This window comes from Hoplias malabaricus, chromosome 14, assembly GCF_029633855.1.
Source record: "Hoplias malabaricus isolate fHopMal1 chromosome 14, fHopMal1.hap1, whole genome shotgun sequence".
NCBI classification, from domain to species: domain Eukaryota; kingdom Metazoa; phylum Chordata; class Actinopteri; order Characiformes; family Erythrinidae; genus Hoplias; species Hoplias malabaricus.
This window is the reverse complement of record NC_089813.1, coordinates 24,331,895-24,354,263: the sequence shown is the minus strand read 5'-3', so window position 1 is coordinate 24,354,263 and position 22,369 is coordinate 24,331,895. Positions and strand designations below refer to the sequence as shown.

The following is a 22,369-nucleotide window of genomic DNA, read 5'->3' as shown; positions in this document are numbered from 1 at the left end:
TCGCCATCCCTGCTTTCCACTCTCTGTAGTAGATGACCCACCTACTGTCACATTCTCCCACTTTTTCGGCCCCTGAAATCCACTCAAGATTCAGACCACTTTATGTGTGCGTGTGCGCGTGTGTGTGTGAGAGAGAGAGTGAGAGAGAGAGAGAGAGAGAGAGAGAGAGAGAGAGAGAGATCTGCAGGTCTTAAATGGGCCTGGAGAAGGGTGGAATATATAATGAAAGCCTTTTAACCAACTTAGCCGCAGCCTTTTCCCACCCTCTCGCCCCTGCTCTTTTCCATTGGATGGAGGAATCAGCCAGGATGGGGATTTCTGCAGAATTCCCTTCTTCCTGCTGCTGTTGGCTGCGAATAAATTGATTAGAATAATTTCCCCCTTCTCTGGCGGCCCCCAGCCTGCCCCTCGTCCCCTGGTGTACTTTAGGGGTTATCGTTCCACGCAAGGTTGGCTCAAAGGCCGCTGGCAGCCTGTTTATTTAGCCTTTCCCAGTCAGACACTGCAGATAAGAGACGAGTGGCCCCTTCCAAGCAGAGAGAAAGAGAGAGAGAGAAAGAGAGAGAGAGGGGCTTTTCCAACCAGAGAAAGTGAGAGACAGTATGAAAAAAGGCAGAGAGAAAAGGAGACACAAAGAAAGAGCAACCCACAGAGACTGACACAGATGGAACGAGAGCTGCAGCATCAGACAGAAAACGAAGGCCCTTTCTAACCTGAGAGAGAGAGAGAGAGAGAGAGAGAGAGAGAGAGAGAGAGAGAGAGAGAGAGAGAGAGACCTTCATAGCCTTAGAGGGAAAGAAAGAATAAAAAGGAACAGTATGAGCAAAAGGCAAAGGGAAAGAAAGCCTTTGAGGAAGCTGAGCTTTTCATAGAGGAATAAAAGATAAAATAGAAAGAGCATGAGTGAGATGAAGAAGGAAAAAACAGAGACAACAGAAAAAAAGAGAGGTAGACACAGTGTAAGTGAGAGAGAGAGACCAACTAGAGAAATACAACACCAAAAAAAGAGAGGTAGAAACAAACTCACACACAAAGCGAGAGAGAGGGAGAGAGAGAGATTGAGAGAGAGAGAACACTCTGGAGATGCCTCCGCCCACCGCCCTCTGACCACAAACCACATGAACACAGTCCAAACACTTCAGCGTGAGGACACGAGAAAGAGTTCAGGACAGTGGGGCACCGCACTGAAGCGTTTGATCTCACAGGGAATATATATAATACACGGCATATCTATTAAATGTTAATCGTTCTGACCCCAACTTCTAAACCATCACACTGAGCAATAACTAATAAAGGCTGAACGTGTCAGACAAGGACAATCACGTCCCGCCCAGCTTCACTTCAATTTGGGGAAGGGAAATGAGGTCAGGAAAGCCCAGGAACTTCAATAATCATCATATACTGCCAGCGGGGGAAATAAACAAAGCCAAATTATCTGAAACAAAACCGCAAAAATAAAAAATAATAAAAAAATTAAATAAAATAAAATATTCAAGAGTCAGAGTTGATTAGGGTTTTTTAAACATCAGGCTAATAGCGCTGGGCTCGGAGGCCAGCCCTCAGAACCCTCCGCTCGGCTCTCAGATGTTGGGCCGGGAGCGATGCTTTCTGTTTGCTCGTTTTACCAGTGCTCAGCAGAAAACGAGCAGGCTTCAGGGCTTCAAATTAGGAACAGAGCCGGCAAAAGATGGGTTCTTGTTATTACTGTCACAGCCAGACTTTTTGTTTTTCGCCTTCCTTTATCTAAATGGATTTTTTTTTTCTTATTTCCCTCCTTCTCAGTACAGTATCACAATTCCAGAGGGAGGGAGAAAGATTGATGGGCAAGTGCAAGTCAAGGGAAAGCTATTAAAATGAAGGGCCATCTAAAACATCTCAAAGAACAAAGTAAAGAGGGGGTTTCTTGGCTAAAGCTGGCCGTTGGAGGCGTTTTCACAGACCGTGTGATAATCATTTCCAAATGACCGCGGTATGTGTGACAGGACGAGGAGGAGTGATGCTGTATTAAATCTATACATGTGCCAGTGCAAACGCTGCAGGGGGCTGAGTAATGAAAGGCCATTGCAGGTTCTTCTATCTATTTCTTCTCCCTTTTATTACTTAGTGTACTTATTAGCAAGTGATCCATCACATTGCTTCTGGACCTCATTTCTCAAAGCAGGAATGAAGATGCGAAGGGATCAGGCCTCTTCAAACAGTGAAGAGAAAGCGGAAATCCCACACTTTTGCTTGGGGGGTGTCAGACGAGGCCTACAGCTGTTTCTCCACACATCTTTTCCACTCTACGTAACCCCTGTGATCTGACCTCTGTCCTTTCCAAAACACCCACATGCTGCCCACTTCAGGGAGGTACCATTCTTAGAAGATGGATTTCTCGCTGTCAGAACCAAATCTCCAAGAAAAATAAACATGCAGAGGAAGCTAAAACTTTCTGAACTCTCAATGGGATATTTAAGTCATTTAGGGCCATTCCTGCTGGTCTTTCTGCCATGGAATTATGACACAGTGTTAACCGCAGCTGACATTCTCTTAGGTGTACAAATACGTTTTAAAGCATTTTCTGTGAAACACATAATTACAGCTCAAAATCCACACAAACATTCTCCTGCTCTTATGTGATTATACGGCAAATGTTGCATAGTATTAAAAATGATCACTGTGATTTTTTTCAACAAAAAAAAAAGATAACCTAAAAATTAAGTAGTTTAAAATTGACAAGCAAAAGAAATGTAATTTTCATTCATTACGAGTTCCTTCAAGGACAAAGCAAAAGCATGTGCATAGATTTCTTCTGTTCATAAAGATAATGCTGTATCCAAAATATATGTGAGTTTTTGTTTAGATCGTTTAAAAATGGTGATTTCGTTGTTAGCGATCATCAAGGTAGCTCATTCATACTTAATTTTTAACGATTGGCATTTTCAGTACTATGCAACATTTACCATAAAATGACAAAAGAGCAGGAGAATGTTTAACGTTTTGATATTGCTGACAATATTTTTCTTCTGTGGGAACACATACCCCAGTTTTTGATGAACAAGGTTGTGTTCCCGTCGAGAAAATATAATATCAAAGCAGTCTTGTATAATTTAAGTAAGTATTCTTCCTATTAAGTTGTTGAAAACCCAGAGATATCCTGTCAAAATGTTAGATTTTTGATAAAATATGTTATTATAATTTAACTTTGATTAACACTAGAACTAGTATCACTTTACTGTCCACACAGAGGAATTTGTTCTCCGCATTTAACCCAATCCGTGCAGTGAAACACAAATTTACACACATGCCCGTAGCAGTGGGCAGCCCTAGCCATGGCACCTGGGGAGCAGTTGGAGGTTAGGTGCCTTGCCCAAGCTTCGAACCACAAGCTTCCAGTTAGACGGCCAGTTCCCTAACCACCAGGCCTCGGCTGCCCCTCTCTTGTCTTGAGACATGGCGCTGACTCTGCACGCCAGCCTTCATTGTCCACATCCACTACAAAGGACAGAGAGCCAACAATGCTCTTCAATGAAGCCATTAATATCGTCAGGAAAGCACACTGCACTGAGCAGAAACGAGACACAGATTTATCTTCCTCCTCTTACTTGACAATGATCCAATTCTGTTCTGCTGAGAGGAAGTGTGAGGAGACGTATTGGGCTATTGGAAAATAAATATGCTTCACAGCAGACCCTATTCGGAAAGGTTGTTAGGGGCTGAAGGAAGAGGAAACGGGACGTCTGGTCGAGGTCCGACTGCCCAAATGTCAATGTAACAGCTCCTCTGCCTCCGAGTTTAAAACTCGTTTGCTCTTATTCAATCTGCGCTTTGCTTAGGAGAGACTTATTTAATGCATATTAAACAGAGCCATCTGAAAAGTTAATACAAAGTGATGGACTCCTTTCTGATGACTTCTCAAACTGTTGCAGCCCGCCCGAGTCTATGAAGAGTGCGCTGAAGGCCCTTCGGCCCGGAGAGTCATCAAAAATTCCGCACCTGAATGAGACTCATTTCTCCTGCTGATGATGGATGGCAGTGATGGAGGAGCTGAATGATCCTGGAGAGAGATCATTAGAGAGCAAAGAGGAGGAAGAGGAGGAGGCTTATTTAGAAGAGCCAGGCAGCCCCGAGACCTAAGCTCGGAGGATTTTCTCTCAAAACAGGTGCTCCGATATGAGGAAGCAAGATGAAAGTAAGCACGAGAGCAGTTACCGTAAGGCGCACTGCTCATTTCCAACATCTTGCTTTTGTGGCTCCTAATATCACACGTCCGCCTCTTGAAACATCGCAAACTTTTGCTTGCGTATTCACTTTTTTTCATTTATTTATTTATTTTTTTCTCCATTGTTTCATACCACTTGATAGGCTCACCCCCCCTCAGAACGCAAAGGCTCAATGAGTATCAGTTGGAGCTGAGAAAAGGGGGCCTGAGCTGTGATCTGCTGAATAAAGCAGGTCCCTCTGGTGGAGAGGGAGCTTATTTCCCATTCACAGCTCTGGAGCTAAATGAAATGGAAATAAAAATCCAGAGAGAGAGCGCAGCGCAAAGCAAGGTGGAAGTGGGACCTCATTTCAATAATTGTTATGCCACATAATGCCGACACCAGGTGAATTGTATAATGTAATGATATTTTTAGGACCTTCCTACAGGAGGAAAATGACACCTGCAGCAGTTTTGAGTTTCCCTCCTCTGCTCAAGGGCTGAGCCTTTTTTCAGATCACAGCTTAGGTAAGCGATGTCTCTATCACAAGATTCACATTATTTCCTTTAACGATACATGATGCTATATAATGTAGGCCTAAATCAATTAAACTACTCTAGTTACGAACAACAAACAGTCCCGTTCAATAGGGGTCCATAGGAAGTGTGTTAGCATAGGCTTGTTTTCCCATATATCATTTGTTTATACAATAGAAGCTTTCGCTGGTTTTTAAGTGCCTTTTTCTTTTTTTTTTTTTTTTTGGTCAATTGACCAAAGCACTTGACCAGTGAATCCAGCTTTAATTACATTTTTTAACCACGGATTCCGAGTGAGAAAAGCATCCGAGGAGTGGTACACACAAACAAATGGAATATCATTACCTTATCATTTCCATTCAGGCAATTACGGCAGTGTTTTTGATCTGACGGTGAGGGAGATATCTTTAACCACGGAATCCACTCTCATTAGCATGGTAATGTACAAACAGCAGGGTGTTCTCGGAGCTTCTACGTTTCGCGATTCACCTCATTACACTTTAATGAGATTTAAAAGTAAAAGAGAAAACTTCAACCAGAGTTTGAATAATCCCTGAAAAAGGATTCAGGCTGGCATGGGGCAGGACTCATTACCTACGGCAAACAGGTGTGTGATGGCCTTCCTGAGATCACAATGAATACTGGGAAAGTGACTATGTCTAAAGGCTTGTACACACCCCTCATAATGAGTGAGTTCATCTCTAAGTAGAAAATCTGTGGATTTTTGTAGGTGTGCTCACTGTGGACACAGGTGTTTAGTTGCACACCTGTATCTTATATAAGCCCTACAGAAAGGCATGGAATACAATTGGCCTGTGCAGCTGTAGAAATCTGTTCACTGGAGTAATGGAGCTCCATCCAATATTTTTGGGATGTTTTAGAGTGGTGTTTATGACCCAGACCGAAACCATCCAGCATCAGTACCTGACCTCACTAATGGTGCTTTTCCAGCTCATGAGTCCGGCTCGACTCGGCACGGCACGGCTCGCTTAAAGCTTGCCACTTTTCCACTAGCGCAGTTCCATCTGCCAAATGGAGCCAGTGATGTGACAAAAACCAGCCTCTAACGGGAATCGCAGGCTTTGAAAACCACATCAACAATGGCGGTAAATTTATGTGCTGTTTACTCGTGTATTCGCGTGCTGTTTTTGTTTTTGGACTGAACACAGCTCTGCACACCAGTTCTGACAGATCAGTTTTCCTTGTTGCACGTTCGAATTGCGCTGGAAATTATTGCCAGGCATCGGCCCATGGGACCAGATTTGGCCAGTGGAAAAACAAAAGGGCCGTGCAGAGTCAAGTAGAGTTGTGTAGGTTCCAATGCAGTGGAAAAGTACCTTAAGCTACTTGTGATGGAATGCCATCACATCCTTACAGAAAGTAAAACTAGTAGAGGCCATTACTGCAGCAAAGAAGGACAAAGTGTCTTTTCATTTTTATTAATTGTTGCCATATAATGTATTTATGTAATACCCATGAAGATAAGCGTTGTTATCATTTTTGTTCAAGTTCCTCAGTGAAGCTTTGGAACTGTGCTGATTTTAAAGTGCTCTGTTCATTTATGAAGACAACACTTACCCTGGTGAGATGGATGACCCCCTGCGAGGTCACGGAGCAGCCCATGAAGCCCACAAACTGCAGCTCTGGACAGTGCTCTGCAAACGCCCGCACTGACCTGTCCGTCACCTGGAGAGAGAACAGAAAAAAAAGAGAACTTCAAGACAAATGTGAAGCTTGCAGAATGTGATTCTGTCCTGTTTACAGATGCAAATGAGTCAACTCCTTATTAGTTTGTAGGACGTCAGAACCATGCTCAGACTGCAACTTTGATGTAAGAAGCATTTTGAAGGATAATTCTACATATTTTATCTGAATTTTGTTACAATACAATAGGAAAGTTCAAAGGAGACATATCATTATTCCACAAATTAACACAGTTCTGTTCTGGGGCCTTGATTGGATCAAAACAACACAGAAAGGTTTCAGCACCTGTTCCTTTAAAAGACAATGAGTCACAGCTCTGTTAAGCCTAAACCCTCAAGCATTTTTTATATTTTTTGCTTGGATCTAGCTTTTCACGAAAACACAGGTCCAGTTCTGTGATTGGAGATGGGGCAAGACAATTAGGGTCATCTTAAAAGGCAGCTTGATGCCTGGGATATCATTTTGTGCCACTTTGAGATCAGCATTTGTCTTAAATGTATCTGAACACACACTGAATGTAGAGTGTTTATTTACTTATTTAACCATATTTCTTTCAACATTTCATGAAAAATCTACATGGTTCATAAAAAAAAGTCAATGACTGCATTTCCATTGCCATTTCCATATCACCAACTATGATTTTTATCACCATGTGGAGCAGACGTTCTTCTACAGTGCTCCATTTCATAGCAGGCACTGTGAAATACTTTGTTTCGCTAGAACTTCATTACGCAGAAAATTTGAAAAACACATGGAATTTCACTTCCAGTGTAAATGAGGGATAACTACACTATGCATGCTGTTTTAATAGAAAGAAAGAGGATGTGTGTGCTGATTTTCCCTATAATAGTTTGTTGTTAAACAACAGCAAAATCCTATTTTCCCCTCAATGCTTCCAACAGTGCACGGCAATTGTTCCTATGAACATTACAGGGCACCGAAGAAAACTTCACATCAACCTTTTTCACTAACAGTGGCACTGAGTTTGTTTGGCACACGGAAAGGCGGCGATGTTCCGCACTGTAAGGTGGAGAAGGAAAAAAGGAAACTTTAAAGTCTGACTCCATTATAGGTCAATAGTGAGAGGAGACTGCTAGACAGTGCTGAAAGCAGTGCTGCGCTGTGGAGCTTACCCCAGCTCTCCTCTGCTACGTATGTCACTGCCTATAAATCTGAAATCAATCTGCACACAGGCAGGGAACTGATGCTGTGTGGTGGGGATCCAAAACAAATGGGAAAAGTGAGTAAAGAACAGGAAAGGCAGCAAAAATAAAGAAGGGATAGAAAGGCAAGACCAGGATGGTGGGTGGTGTATTATTAGCTCTGTGTCTTAATACCTCTGGGTCCACCATCATCACAGTCTCTTATGCACTGTCAACACCCAGACACACCCATAACTTTGAAGTACAGTGAAACAGGTCTCAAATGGGGAATAAAAGCCAGGTGGACAATGTGCAATAGTTTTTTGTTTTTTTTTTGGGGGGGGGGGTATTATTTGTTTATTTATTATTTATTTTTTTCAAATGGCAGGAACAAGAGAAATGGCCTTTAATGGATTCCAAATCAATACATAGATACATAGTTACTCAGAACTCTGATCATCTGTGTTTTGTTATCCCCTAAACTCTCATATTGCTGGTAAAAATAATATTCAGTGAAAGCAGCTTTTGCTCACAGAGAACCAGAGTTTTAAACCATTTCATCAAACACGCACAAAACACCATCTCCGCTGCTCAGCCTTCCAAATGAAAAGGCAAAAAAGCAAGTGAACATCAAAAACGCATGAAAGAGCTCTCAGTTTTCCTCCCGCTTGTTTACATCTGTGCCACAAACGGCCAAGGTCTGAGGCAAAATGTGGAAAGGAAAAAGGCTGGGGTCTGAAGCAGAAAGCTGAAAGTAATGGCAGATTTATGTTTCGGCACTGAATCAACATGTTGCCTGCACAAGTGCCCTCTGCTGTTGTGAGCATTCGTACTTGTGTGTTGGTGTGTCTGCTGGCAACCAAAACACTAGGGCTGAATCTCAAATATGTTCTGCCACCCAAGGTGGTACACAATGTAGTGATGCAGTAGTATAATGTTTATGACCTCTGTTGAACATTATGTATGCATAATGTACAGCAGTTGCTTATGACGTAGTTCCAACACAGAAACATAAATGAACCCTAAATGGTTGGGGTCTGAGGCACAAATTAGAAAGGAAAGTCAAAAGTCTGAGACAGAATTTTGAAAATAAACAAAGTGCCTGGGGTCAGAGGCAGCAAACAGAAAAGAATGGTCAAGTCTGAAGCACAAAGCAAACAGATGGGGTCTGTGTTAGAAGGTGGAATGGCCTGTGTCTAAAGCTGAAAGTGGAAAGGAACCGCCATGGTCTGAGGCAGAAAGAAGAGTGCATGCGTAAAAAGTGATAGGAGTTCATCTTTGTTAATGGAGTTGTGTGACGACAGGTCTGCTGGAGCACAGCCTCCTCCACAGAGCCGCTCGTCAGTGAGAGGAGGCAGAATACAGGAGAAGACATTATCTCCAGCCATTAGCATTCACCCACCCAATTTAGGAGCTTAATTTGATTGCCAGCTCGACCTTCGTTCGCTGGTGCTCTCTGTACAGAGCTGGAGCACAGGAACAGCAGCTGGGTTATATTTCAAGAAGCAGAACTTCTCCATTAGCCATGAAGCTTTCATTACGTTGGAGGTTTGGTTGGCTTCCAGTGAAGAGAAGTTACTTCTCGACTCACCCTTGAGGCAGCAATAATAATCAATGCTTTACTCAATTAAAATTTAAATTTCTAATAGCTTACACTACTATTAAAGCACATGGGAAAAGTGGTTTGGACTTGTGGTGACTTTAAAAGAAAGTGCAACTCCGAACATGTCAGAGTGAATGATACTGAAATCATGTTAAAACCCTACAAAGCCTTAAAGGGGACACATTATGAAAAAGCGCACGTTTTAAGTTAAATTGCACATTAATTTGGGGATCTGGAGCTCCTACCAACCCACAAACTGTGAAATAAAACAACCCAGTCAGTTTCATTTGCTCTGCATAAGTTGTCCTCGCATGCCAAGCACATTGCCTTCGGCTACTAAAGTTTTGAAAGGGGTGGGTTTGACAGTTTATGGGTCTGGGTCAGGGCCCTTTCTCTCAGCGAATGCTATTGGCTTAGGTCGCTTGAGATCATGACTGACCGCTTACTACAAAAAGCTTTCTCCAGAAAACAAAGATGGAGTTTTCATTTTGAAACGGGAAAATGACCCGTTACCAGATTTCTGATTTGAAATCATAGAAAATTAAAAACTTTACATTAACTGTCTTTACGGAAGAAATTTAAGCTTGTAAATGTAGGTGTAATATAACATTCCAACTGTCCCCTCTCAAACTTACATTAACACAATACACAATGAAGTGGACTTCAATTATATACGATATTGTAGCAGAGTGCGTAAGTGCTTGGGGGGTTTGGGGGTTGGAGAACAAGCTGATTGTGTGCACACAGTGGCCAACAACAGCTAAAAATAAAGCACCAAGGCATGTGCAAAACTAGTGTCTTGTTTGCTGCTACTAACACTACAATTTAATACATTGTAAACCGCATTATCACAGTCAGTTAGACCAATAACGGCTTACAGCTCTTATAGTTGGTATGAATTACCAAGACACAGATTCTTTCCTCAGGGAACTACAAAACTTCCACACTAAAAGTGTATTCAAAATCCTCTTCATTCGCACAAACACATTTCTAGAATTACTCAGACGTATATGCCAAGTGATCAAGGGACAGGCTTGTGATGTTTGAGTTGTATATTTTGTAGCTTCAGATTTTTTGAGTTTTTTGTGTATTTATTTTTGTAGTAGTAACTGTTTATATGTTCTGGTTCATTCAACAATTAATCATTATATATATGAATAGTAAATCATGATGAGGGAAAAGTATGCATTTCATAATGCTATTAGGCAACAAACACTATAGAATTAAGGGTATATTTTTTGAATGGCAGGTGTTTTGGAGAAGAGACTATTTCTTTTAGTAGTTTTAGTAGCTAAACAAACCCCATCTGTGTTTATGTATTTTTAAGAGACAATGAGCAAATAATAATGTGTCCAAAGATTACCGCAATACTCATTGATACTGACAAATTTTTCATCTGCTAAATTCACTGAGACACCATATAACACGCTGTACATCGCCCAAGCTTAGTAGCTGCAGTGAATCAAACAAATGGTATAACTGGGGTCAGAATTTCACTATACACCGTGAACTTTGTCCATTAGAAAGAGCTAGAACTTCTGAAAATTGTGTGAAACAATCGTTCCCTCGTCTGGAAAACAAAGGCACAAACACAGGCTCATTATCTATATGTTGTTTCTCCATTTCCTTAGGCCTGTCCACCGCCTGCTATCTTAAAGGTCATCTAGAGGAATTTGAGCAAGATGAAAAACCTAAGGTGAGGAATTAGGAGGACACCTCATCTATCTTACGCCAATAGAGTCCCACTCGCCCTCTTAGTTCTCCTCAATCTTCCACTATTTCTCAGCTACTGTGTGACAAGCTTTCGACCCTTGCAGCGATGACTCAGGTCATGAGAGTGTTTAAGACTGCAGGTTGAGGAAATCTGTTTCCTTATCTGACATCCAGTGACCTTTGGCTCAGGACCATTAGACTTAGACTGACCACAACACTTTCTCAAGCTGGCTTTTCCATGACCCTAGGCCTGGTTCAGAATCCACATGCTGAAATAATAAGCAACCTAATCAAAAGTACTCAATAGATGGCTATTGGCGATCACGGGTTGGGTCAGAGGCGCTACTGACAAGCAAGGTTATGAATTGACACGTAACCATGCTTTGAGAAGGCACTTTTGACCTCCTTTTTGGTGAGTGCAATGTGCTTTTATCCCAGCACAGGCTTTACTTTTTAAGATTATGTTGCATATAAAACAGCATGTGGTCTTTCTACAGGCCAGAGTGAAGCCATGTTCAACAGGAGTCCACACTGAAGGATCTGGAATCTGGCATTTTTAGTGGTTTGGAAAGCACTGGCAGTTTTATACAGAGACGTAACAGAATTTACTAGAACTCTTACATACAGACAGCCAAGTCGTCCTAAACCATAAATCCTGAGTCTTCAGCCTTCCAATGTCTCGCACATCTAACTAATCAAAATTCCTCAACAACGATGATCATTCACCTTCACAAAAGTGTTGAAATAATAATGTAATACACGTTGAATGGAATTTGCCAAAGTCATGAATAAGAAATACACATTTCTGCAAGGCAGCAATAATGGGTTACTTATTATAGTAATTGCAGTCATGTTTCAGAGACAAAAATTTATCCTAGGACTCCGTTGAACAAGCACAACCATTTCTACACACCCGGTGGGGTTTAACGCAAATAAAACACGAAGGCTTCACCAAGGCACAACAAATCAAATGTGACCACAAGTTCCAACCCAGCTATCTTTCCAAGTGGTGTCACATCTCTGAGACTGAGAATGAGAAAATCTAGCTGCAAATAAGATGAAAATTTTTTAGAAACATAGAAAATCTGCTTTTTGGTGAAAAAATCCACAGAATTTAGAAGCCACACAGGCTGGCTTCATTTCAACATCTCTGTCTCATTACAGCTGAATTAATAAGATTCTTTTTGGAGCCCCAGATATCCCTTAAAGCCATTAAGAGAGTTATTTTGCTAGAATACTTGTTAAAGGTTAAGAGGCTCCTGACCACCCAGTTTAATCATATTAAAAATCCCAATATTCTTTTGCTGAGGACAGAGTGGGCCAGGGCAGGCCCACTATTAATCAGCATGGAGTGTTATTCTAGTAGGGGACTGCGACTGAAAATTGAAAGCATAGGAAAACTGGGGAAATAATAAAGAGAGGGTACGGTCAATTCTACTGCAATTCCCATCTTTAAACCCAAAATTGTGCACAGTTCTGCTGCAGTGGCCTTCATTAAACAGGAAAAAAACATGCATCTTATCTCAAACATCCACCTGGCATCCTACTAAGTTCATGCAGAGAGACGCTGCTGAGAGCAGTGACAGAATGACAGAGGTTCCTTAGGGCCCCCATTTGAATATTGCACAAGTGGCTAAAGAGGTCCTTGGGGCAATTAAAAACAGTCTATGTCTGCTTATGCTAAGGCTATTGAGACATCGAGTTATATGTCAAATAGTTCACTCTTAGCACATGCATACACGTGTGTGTATGTGTGTGTGTGCGAGTAAGAAAGAAAGAAGAGAGAGAGAGAGAGAGAGAGAGAGAGAGAGATAGTATGTATATGTCAGGGGTGGGTTAGGAGACTCATTAAAAAGCAGAAGCTGGACAAATCCTCTAGCAGCTGTTAACAGCACAAGCGAGCCTATCACCACGTCAGAGGAGGCCACACAAAATTGAGTGTGGTCTTTTACGATCATCCACTTAGGCTGAAAAGACAAAGGCTGGCCATTTTCATCCCTTTATTTTGGCTTTTAACGAGACGGTAAAAGCTGGCCATTTTCCCTCGACCAAGTATATGAAAAGGAATGGCGTCAAGACGTGGAAAGTGCTGATGGTCCATTTCTCGCAGCGAGCCCAGCGCATTTCTGTCTTTTTATTTCCTCTCCCTCGCCGCTTTCCGCTCGTCCCACCCACAGAGCAGGAGAGCACTCCGGGAGGAGAAAATAAATAGCGCCGGATGAACGGGCCGCCTGAGCAAACAGACCGACCCGAAGCCTGGCTAATTCAACCAGCTTTATCAATGAGATGGATTGCATTCTCTCTCTGTGGGTCAACTGGAGAGTGATCAATCAGGTTAATTGAGTACTTTTCCCCCTGTGTAAAAAAGAAAAAAAAAAAAAAAAAAAAGCTGCTCACAGGGGAGGTGGGCCAGCACTGCTGTTTGCGAGGGGAACAAGCTCATTGAAAGCGAGTGTCATTTGTAAGACTGACACGGACTCCTAGAGAAACTTCTAATGACCAGTCCTGGTCCACAGGGGCAGTGGAGGAGAACTTATTTTGCTGTCTCTAATGAAACGGTAGCAGAGGCTCATTTCGCCAACTGTGTAGAGCAAGCAAGTTCACACCAACATAATGTTCAAGTACTATAGTATTTTGCAGTTTAATCTTTATGTGCTACATGTGGTGACCGACACAGACATTTTAGCCATTTCCCTGCAGTTCCCAACACTGTAATGCCGATCTTACACCAAACGACTTTTCAAGTGATTTCACTGTCGCAGACAAATTTCCAAATTCGGAATAAAATCACTTGAGTCTTGCGGGAGTTGCAGTGCGCTCCCGTCCACTCAACTGTTTGGCGCGAGGGGGTCAGGAGAGCTGTTTTCAGTCCAATACAATCAACTGTGTTTAAAGTCTTTAGTATGCTCATGCAAAATAGTGAAGTGGATGTTGTAAATAACCAATAAACACAGCAAAGCACTGTATTTAACGTACGAAAACCACTTATACTGATTACTTTAAAAAAAAAGAAAGAAAGAAAGAAAGAAAGAAGGTGCACATTGCTTTCAGCACCCCTTATATTTGCATATCCAAAAATAACGCAGTGGCCCACCGCACCGTGTCATTTCCTGACGCAGGGCTCCTGACCATACAGCTGTATTTGACGAGTTGGCAATGAGAATGTGGAAGTGGTGGTCACTTATAAAACTGACGGATGGTGTGGTGGGTGAAGTGGTTCAGCCCATCACTCAGTGCAGATATCCAACCAGAGATGGACACTATTTTCACTAAAGGGAAAAGCAGTGTAAATAGACATTTAAAGGTGCAACATATTCTCCTACAGAAGAGAGGTGAATATTTGTAAGCTTTTTTTATATTACTTTGCAAAATAAACCAACACATTAAAAGTCCTGGAGAGGAAAAGGGGCGTTTGAATCAACTTAAAAATGTACAATTAATATAGGATATGGTACAATTAGGATCCCTGTCTATAATGAACATGTACCTTCAGAGTATCACCAGTTTTTCTGAAAGTATACAGAGGAATGTAGTTGCAGTTTTACAATCAGTGACATTTTCCTTAGATGTGAGAGGACGTTCCACTTTAGTCTTTTAAAAGTCTTCTAGTATATGGTTAGCATAAGTGTTGTTGAGCAAGTTTTTGTATTATACAGGGGCTGACTGATATACTGAGCTATTTTAATCAGACAACATTGGAATATGTGTTTTTACTGCCATTGGAGAAAAGATTCAGATAAAAAAAAGTAATAAGAGAGACTCCTTTTATGTGACATTTAATGGGAAAATGTAATCTCTTGATAAAAGCCAACACGTTTTACCGTTGTGCCACCAAAGGACTCAACATGACTGAAACGAGGAATCTGAGAACAGACACAACTATGGATTGTAAACCTATATTTTCAGCATGAGGAAAAACAAGTCATAAAATTGAAAACAAGAAACAATTAACAACCAAAAACCTGACAGTTCTGCCCTCAGTGCTTTTAGAATATTTCAATTATTTATTACTAATATTTCTGCTGTTACAGGAATAAAACGTGTGACAATTACCCAAAGGCAGTCATAGCTGTCAGTATATTACTGCTAAATGTAAGTGTTAATTACATTTAAAAACAGGCATTTTGCAGAGTATATTTATAAAGAACTTTAATGTTTTTATTTTTGTTTTTGTTTTTTAAACTGCACCCCTGAACAGAACGAAGCACTTACAGAAAATGAATGAAAAATGTTATTTATTCCACCTTTGCAATGATTTCAGCTTCCATTTTTAGAGGAGACTTGTTTTGTTTTTCTTCTTCTTCAAATTTATCTGCAGAGATTTTAAAGTTGTTTCCATGTGAAGTTATTGTCTGTGGAAACAGACCATCAGCTACAGATGTGACAGAAATCACCTTAAAATAGACTAGTGTACTTCAACAGGTGAAATACCTTTCTTATCAAACTACAGGGATAGTACTGTGTGTGTCTGTGTGTGTCTGTGTGTGTGTGTGTGTGTGTGTGTGTGTCTGTCTGTGTGTGTGTGTGTGTATTCCTAGAGGCTGTACAGAAAAGTCTGGAATATAATTCTAATTTACAAAGCAATTCAAGTCTTCTCATTAGTTCTGGCTCTCCCCAGACTGGCCAAGAGGCACAAACACTATCCGACATTTTACCACTCCCCCTCAACCCATGCCTGCGTGCACGCACACACACACACACACACACACACACACATCCTCACCCTCTTAATTATGCCGGGGGGAATATTTATCAATTAACACCACGGTGCTAATTAACAAACTCCGCATTCAACTTTTCTCAGCGGGGGAATGACGGGGTCCTCTCCAGCACAGCAGGCTGAGTGACCGACCTTGAACATGTTCTGATTACATTATTGCCTTTTGGAATAATTTCTAAAAAATATTTAGCAATGCCGAGTGAATGGACTAATGCTTGAATAAACATTAGCTTTAAACAGGACAAGCACGGCTGTGCATTTTAATCAGTGGAAAACTCCGGTAGATGGAAGGGCTGTCGTGGTGGGGGACGTTAACAGACGTTGTTTAAAGGTAAGTGCCAGCAAATTGTCACATTAGAAAAATAGCTATTGCCTTGAATTGACTTTGTGGATGAGGGTACGACCACATTTGCAGGTTGCATTTATTTACAGGAACTATTTAAATTGCATTTACCATGTGCAATGGGGTGGGAAATAAATTAAGAGTGGAAGTCAGATTAAAAACATTTACAAATGTTTTGGCTTTCAATCACCTTCCCTGCTGCTAAGGATGGCCGTGTTAGCTTCTTGCGATGCAGGCAGATATGCTTCGTCTATAAAGCCGTTAATGTTCAAAACATGAAGAATTTCTGTGTATTGAATGCTACTGAATTTAGCCATTCAGTATCGAAATAAATGTGAACTCATGCAAAACAAGCACCAAGCAAAGCCCACAAAACAGCTTTCCTTCTAAACCGGGCTTTGAATGGTACTCTTCCATTCAGTGAGCGCACACGTCCTTATCAAAACCAACACATGGAACTAACGACGAGGCCTAGCGCTTTGCTTTTTCCCTTTTTCCAGACAGCATAAGAGAAGATGAGACATCCCCCAGACGCTACAGTATCTCCAGACTACACCCCGCCTCAATGGGTGCGAACAGTAATGCGATTAAGCTCTCATTAACATACCTGCACCAGTACAGGCCACTGCCATGACCCTATCTGTGAGTTCACAGCATACCATTGTGTCTGGTTTGTACTTCATATTGCATCCTACTATAATCGCATGCAAATTTGTTAGCTGATTCAGTCCAATTGAAATTCAGCATCTGTGCAGTTACTAATAATATGCAAGAAACTGGTCTTTTTATTTTTCCAGTAACCATCACAAAAGTCATAATGTGTGTACTGGAAGGTGGCCACTACTCCTTATATAATACAAACCTATTCATCTGAGTCATAAATATTTACTCCAATTATTTTTTTTTTTCCCTTTTTTATGAATGCACAATTATTATTGCAATGCAAAACAACAACGCACTTCAGGGATGCAATTAGGCCTTCCGTCGCTTTTAACTTACTGGTGCCAGATGCTAATTAATTGAAATGATTGACTGAGATTGCCAGAGAGATTGTGTTTGGCGCTGCAAAAGCAAACAAGGTATTCAGAAGCCGTTTTAGCGTAATTTTGCTGCATTTCCTGGGTCTGACATCCGGCCTAACTCCCCTTCAACCACATAAAAGAGCCTTTGCCTCAGAAACTAAGCTCTACTGCTTCAGAATCAAATAAGTTAGAGCACCGCTAGAGGAGGAGACACAGCCCACTGCCTGAGAATAAAGGAAGAAAAGCATCGTTGTACATTATCTTCTCCTCCCCAGTCCACCGAACGTCTCACTCTGCCACTCTGTCTATCTTCAACCAACTGCTGCGTTTCAATCTGGCCGTACAATCTTGCATGATGTCTAGCAGACTCCCAATCTGGGTAGAGCAATGAAAGAAACAATGTAGAGACTCATTCACTCAGCAGAATATACTGTGTCAGGAACTCGCCAGCAAAACGGAGAAACAGTGAAGTTTGGACAGATGTAATCTTGCAAGTTGAGGGTGATTTTTTTATTTTTGTATTTTTTTAACGTTTTCTTTGGCCGGACCAGGGGAAACTGTGCGGCACTTGAAAGGAACACTGAGCCTAAACTTGGAGAATGAGAAGCAAAGAAGGGTGCGTGTGAGGATGTGTGGATGTGAATGTGCGTGTGTGTGTGTGTGTGTGTGTGTGTGTATGAGAGAGAGTAGAGAGAGAGAAAAGTGAATGAGTGATAACCCCAGAAAAAATCCCACAGCTTCTTGTCCTTCAGCTGCAAGTATACAACTCAACACTGTGGGTCTGACACAGTGTAACAAACAAGACGCCATTATTAAGAAATGGAAATACTCAAAAAAGAAGCAAATTTACAGTAAGACACCAGACCTGGAGATTAGAAGTGTGGAGAAAGGTTTAATGTGGTGATATGTAAATGTTAATATTGGGATTACTGGAATCAAGAAAAGCAGAAACCAACTGCTAAAACTTTGGGGAGCTTTCAAGAATTAAACATTTAAAACCACATATTAGCCGTAGGGCTAGACGATATAAAATCCACAGAAAAACAAGAAACAATAACATCACCATCAATCATTAACCTATTTGCTTTGTAAATGCTTATATTTTTATACTTAATTTTAAACTGAGAGTGAACTGACGCTGTGCCCTGTAATGGACCTCAGTCAGTGACAGGTGTTGTAATTAATCAATATTGAAATATTGAAAATGGGTTTAAAAATCATATTGTTGCTCTTGAAACATTTTATATTTCATTATATATTGAATTATTGTCTAGCCATAATTAGCTATAATATAGTTTGAATACACTAAATATCAAAATATGTAATAATATACACTACACTCATTTTGAATCAGCTGAATGTTTGGAGGGGGTGGGGTCTCTGTTTTTAATTAATATTTTAAAAATTTATTTTTGAATTTTTGCTTGTTAACATCGATGGAATCATTGTTTATTCACAAGCTCCAGAAACAGGGCTCAAGACTCATATTCCTCTAGGCACATGTACCACAAAGCAAAATACTTTTGAAAATGAATAGGCACTAAAGCTAATGACTCTGCTGGTCGTGTTCTACATAAATCATTGTATTTGTGTTTTTTTTTTTTTGTTTTTGTTTTTTTTTTTAAGGAAAATGCCAGTGAAATAAATAAATACACTTATTAAAAACACAATTCTGGTTGTTAATCTCTTCTGTTGACTGCTTATGTCCACAGAAGTGAGAAATGTCTCTTGCTTAAGTAATCTCTGCTAGAAGTGTTTAGCATCTGGGTAATATCATATGACATCTGGACATCAGCGTCACCTTGGGGCACAGCTTTGAGGGTGGGGGGGGACAACGACGACATGCGTTTATTGACACGGCACAGCACTGCAAAGAAACTCTGCTTTTAACCCACACATGGCACTGAATACACACATACACTTGTCAGCAAATGACTTGCCTTCTTATTTGGTCCATCTGAATTTGTCTCACACACAAAAAGCCAACTATCAAGGTTTTTTATTTATTTATTTATTTAAACAATAGAATATTTATTTATTCTATTTTTTTTTACTATATTTTACTATAATACAATCTCCATGGGAAAACAGTGAAACGCTGGTGTACTGTCCTACAAGTCTTTTTACAGCATTTATCTAGAATACTAAAAGTGCTTTATTGTCCACTTGATGAATGTACATTACTTACAAATTAGCGTTGTGCAATATCGTATCGTTTACAATAATATCATCATAATTTTAAAATGTCAATACCATGATAATCTAACATGTTTACCTAACAATGTCATGCAATTAGCCGTAATATGGCATACAGCAAACATTTATTTTTTTGTTACAATAGTGTATTCCTGAAATTAAGAAAAGTATCTTTCATTGTTTTGTCATATCTCCAAGGATATTGTTATCATGAAAATACCCTAAAATAGCCCACCCCTACTACAAATTAGAACACTGAGCTAAGATTCTGACAGCAACAACAAATGTTGGGAATCTAGTCACATAACACAGAATTTACACAACACATGACATTTCTATAAGAACTAGGCTACCGTTCATTTAAATGTTTACAAATAAATGTCTGTTTCGGAATGTACCACAATCTGGGTGTTAGGAAAAGAGAAGCCTTGAAGCCTTGATTTTTGTTTTCCAAGCGTACTGAAGGATGAAAGGGTCAAGCTGAGCTACAGTTAAAGCATAAACAGCTCAAAGTACAGATCAAGTTTTAATCATTGCTATGAGGCAGGGAGAACCGGGTCATTCTTTGGCTTTGTAGCCAAGCGTCAGGGTTTTAAATTTGATGGAGGCAGCTACAGCAATCCAATAAAGGAAGTACAGCATCAGAATAGCATAAGAGAACTTCAAAGTTAAAGTGAGCTGCCATATGCTGGGTCAGTTGCAAGGGCTTGATGGCACCGTTAAGACCAGTCAGTTACAGTAGTGAAACCTTGAGATGACAAGAGAGTGAACAAGGACCTGAGTGGCATTCTTGGAGAGAAAGGGTCAAATCCTCCATATGCCATAGAGGAGAAAGCTGCATAAAGAAGTTATGCAATGAACTGAGGACAACATTTCACACTCTTTTAAAATCTGAAATTTATAAAAATAGAATTAAAAACATTTTGGATAAAAACAGCTTTTGCTTTTAAACTTGGGATAGTGAAAGAAATTTAAAGTGCCATTTATTAATCTGCATTTCAGTGTACCAACTTTATTGCAGGATATTATCCACAAATCTGTTAAAGATGGCAAATTATTTAAAAGCATCGTCAACAATTCTGGGGAACTGCTTCTTATCTGCATCTTTTAAACTTATTTGTATGTTTTTTATTCACTGAATTACCATATACACTGAAATTGTAACTCAAAGAGTTTTGTTTTTTAACCCTTTTGTCTTTTGTACTTTCATGCAGTTAGCTGTCTCGTGAATTTGTAGTTAGTTCCATCTTAAGTGATCTGAAACAGCAATAATAAGTCAATATTACCCACCAGTGGTGCAGGAAAAGAGTAATCTACTTATCACGGTTAGTGCTTTTCAATGTCTGGGGGTCTCTTCGCTGTCTAAAACTTTTCTCTGCAGTGAGCAAAGAGAGCAGACCTAGCATATTGGGCTTTTTTGTTTGTTTTTCTTTCCTTTTTTAAAATTTTTTACCCATTTACTGACACTGGGGCTTCTTAAACACATTAGAACAGTTTCCAGCTCGCAAACAGACTGTGGAGAGTTAGCAAATGGCGAGGAAACATCTTCAGAGTTTTAGAAAAAAGGGTTATTTTTGATTAAAATCGCTGTTTTTAACGCCAAATATTGTACAGCCAATAAGGAGCTTTCATACATCAAACTAGAAAAGACAATGTCAAACTTTGTCTCAAACGGTAAACTTTGTTAAACGCAAACACATTCTTTCTTGATTACTTATAATAACTAGTAAAATGTGAATACACAGGTTATTCTGTATTTAGGCAACAATGACAAGGACAAAAAAGTCTAAATTATAAGTACAGACACAACCATCACAACTACAAAGTACATTTCTCGCAAATGAATGAAACACTATGGAGCTTGATCAACGAGAGCGGGTGAGACACTAAAGATCTGTTAAATGGCATGGAATGTCTACACATCACTCCATTAGTTTGAACTCAGCACAGTACTTGGAACACTACAAATTCAAGTTTTGCTTTTTGGAATTTATTCATTCATTCATTCATCTTCTTTTCAGCTGGTCCATTTTTGGAATTATGTTTTTCAATTCTTTTTTTAATCCCTGGTTGGTTGAATCACATTTGTGCACGATCCACTGTACATGATGGTAGTGGAATTACCAATGGTTCTCTGTTGTTAAGGACTTCTTGGTGCACAATCCACAGCACAAACAGTAAGAAGGTAAGCACACTAATTTGACCTAAATGGTTTACTGCTTGTCTTCTTTAGTGCATAAGTAAACCAAGTCTTTCCAAGACTGAATTAAGAATAACAGAATAATAGAGTGCAGATGCTATGAACTCAAAGTTCTAAATATTAGTTATTAGACAGTGTAAGGTAGGGACATCTACTCATTTGATAGTTTTTGAACAATTTGTCCAAGCAGCATGAAAGCTAGCATGAACAGTTTTAGTCTCTGTCTTGATTTCACAGCTCTCATACCACTTCAAGACCCTGTCCTCTGTACAAATCTTTGATGCCAATCTCCAGCTGCTTACACAAGGACAGTCACCTTGGACGTCGGTGGATCATCAATCAGAGTATCTACTCTGGTAAGAACTCCAGATACCTCAGAGAACAGCAGAGGCCTATTAGCTCTGAGTGGCTCAGTGGGAGAGAATGAAGCTCAGGAATGAGATCAAGTGAGATCATCCTGGCACAGTTGTCTCTCTGAAGAGCTGGGATACGAGCCTGAGATGCTGGGTTTCTCTCTCACATGTAGGGCCCTTGTATTTAGTGACAATGCAGTAACACTTCATTCATATAGAGAATGGGGGATGTATGGTATGAACAAATATCAAATATCTATGCTGTCATGTACTTCTCATTGCATGAGTAGGTTTGGGCATTATCTAAAAATAATTAGCATCATTATGCATTGAATTGCCACATTTATTCAGTACAAATACACACACACACACACATTTCTCTGCTGGGGAAATAATTTCAGAGTGCCATACATTCATCAATTAAGCCCGTTCTAAAGCCAGGCCTACATGCTTTACATACAAAACAAACAGGTGTTTTCCGCTTCCTATAAATGCCTGTGGGAAAGCATGGAGTACCATATTAACATAATTTTGCACCTCATCTGAATTATGGCCAATTAAGCTGTGTGGAAAATGTGGAGTTTTCCCTAGACAATATATTCAAGGGCTACAAATTCATTCTATAGCTCATTAATGCAGCTTTAAGGGTAGTGTTT

The 22,369-nt window shown here is 40.2% G+C and overlaps 1 protein-coding gene across 3 annotated transcripts in view; it reads right to left on the bottom strand.

Moving 5' to 3' along the window:
* fbxl17 (F-box and leucine-rich repeat protein 17) overlaps positions 1–22,369 on the bottom strand; it is a 344,974-nt gene that overhangs the window by 247,981 nt on the left and 74,624 nt on the right. For all 3 annotated transcript variants that reach the window (XM_066644895.1, XM_066644896.1, XM_066644897.1), the window contains exon 6: positions 6,296–6,403. In XM_066644895.1, coding sequence (XP_066500992.1) covers positions 6,296–6,403 — 108 coding nt within the window. The remainder of the gene's footprint in view (positions 1–6,295; positions 6,404–22,369) is intronic.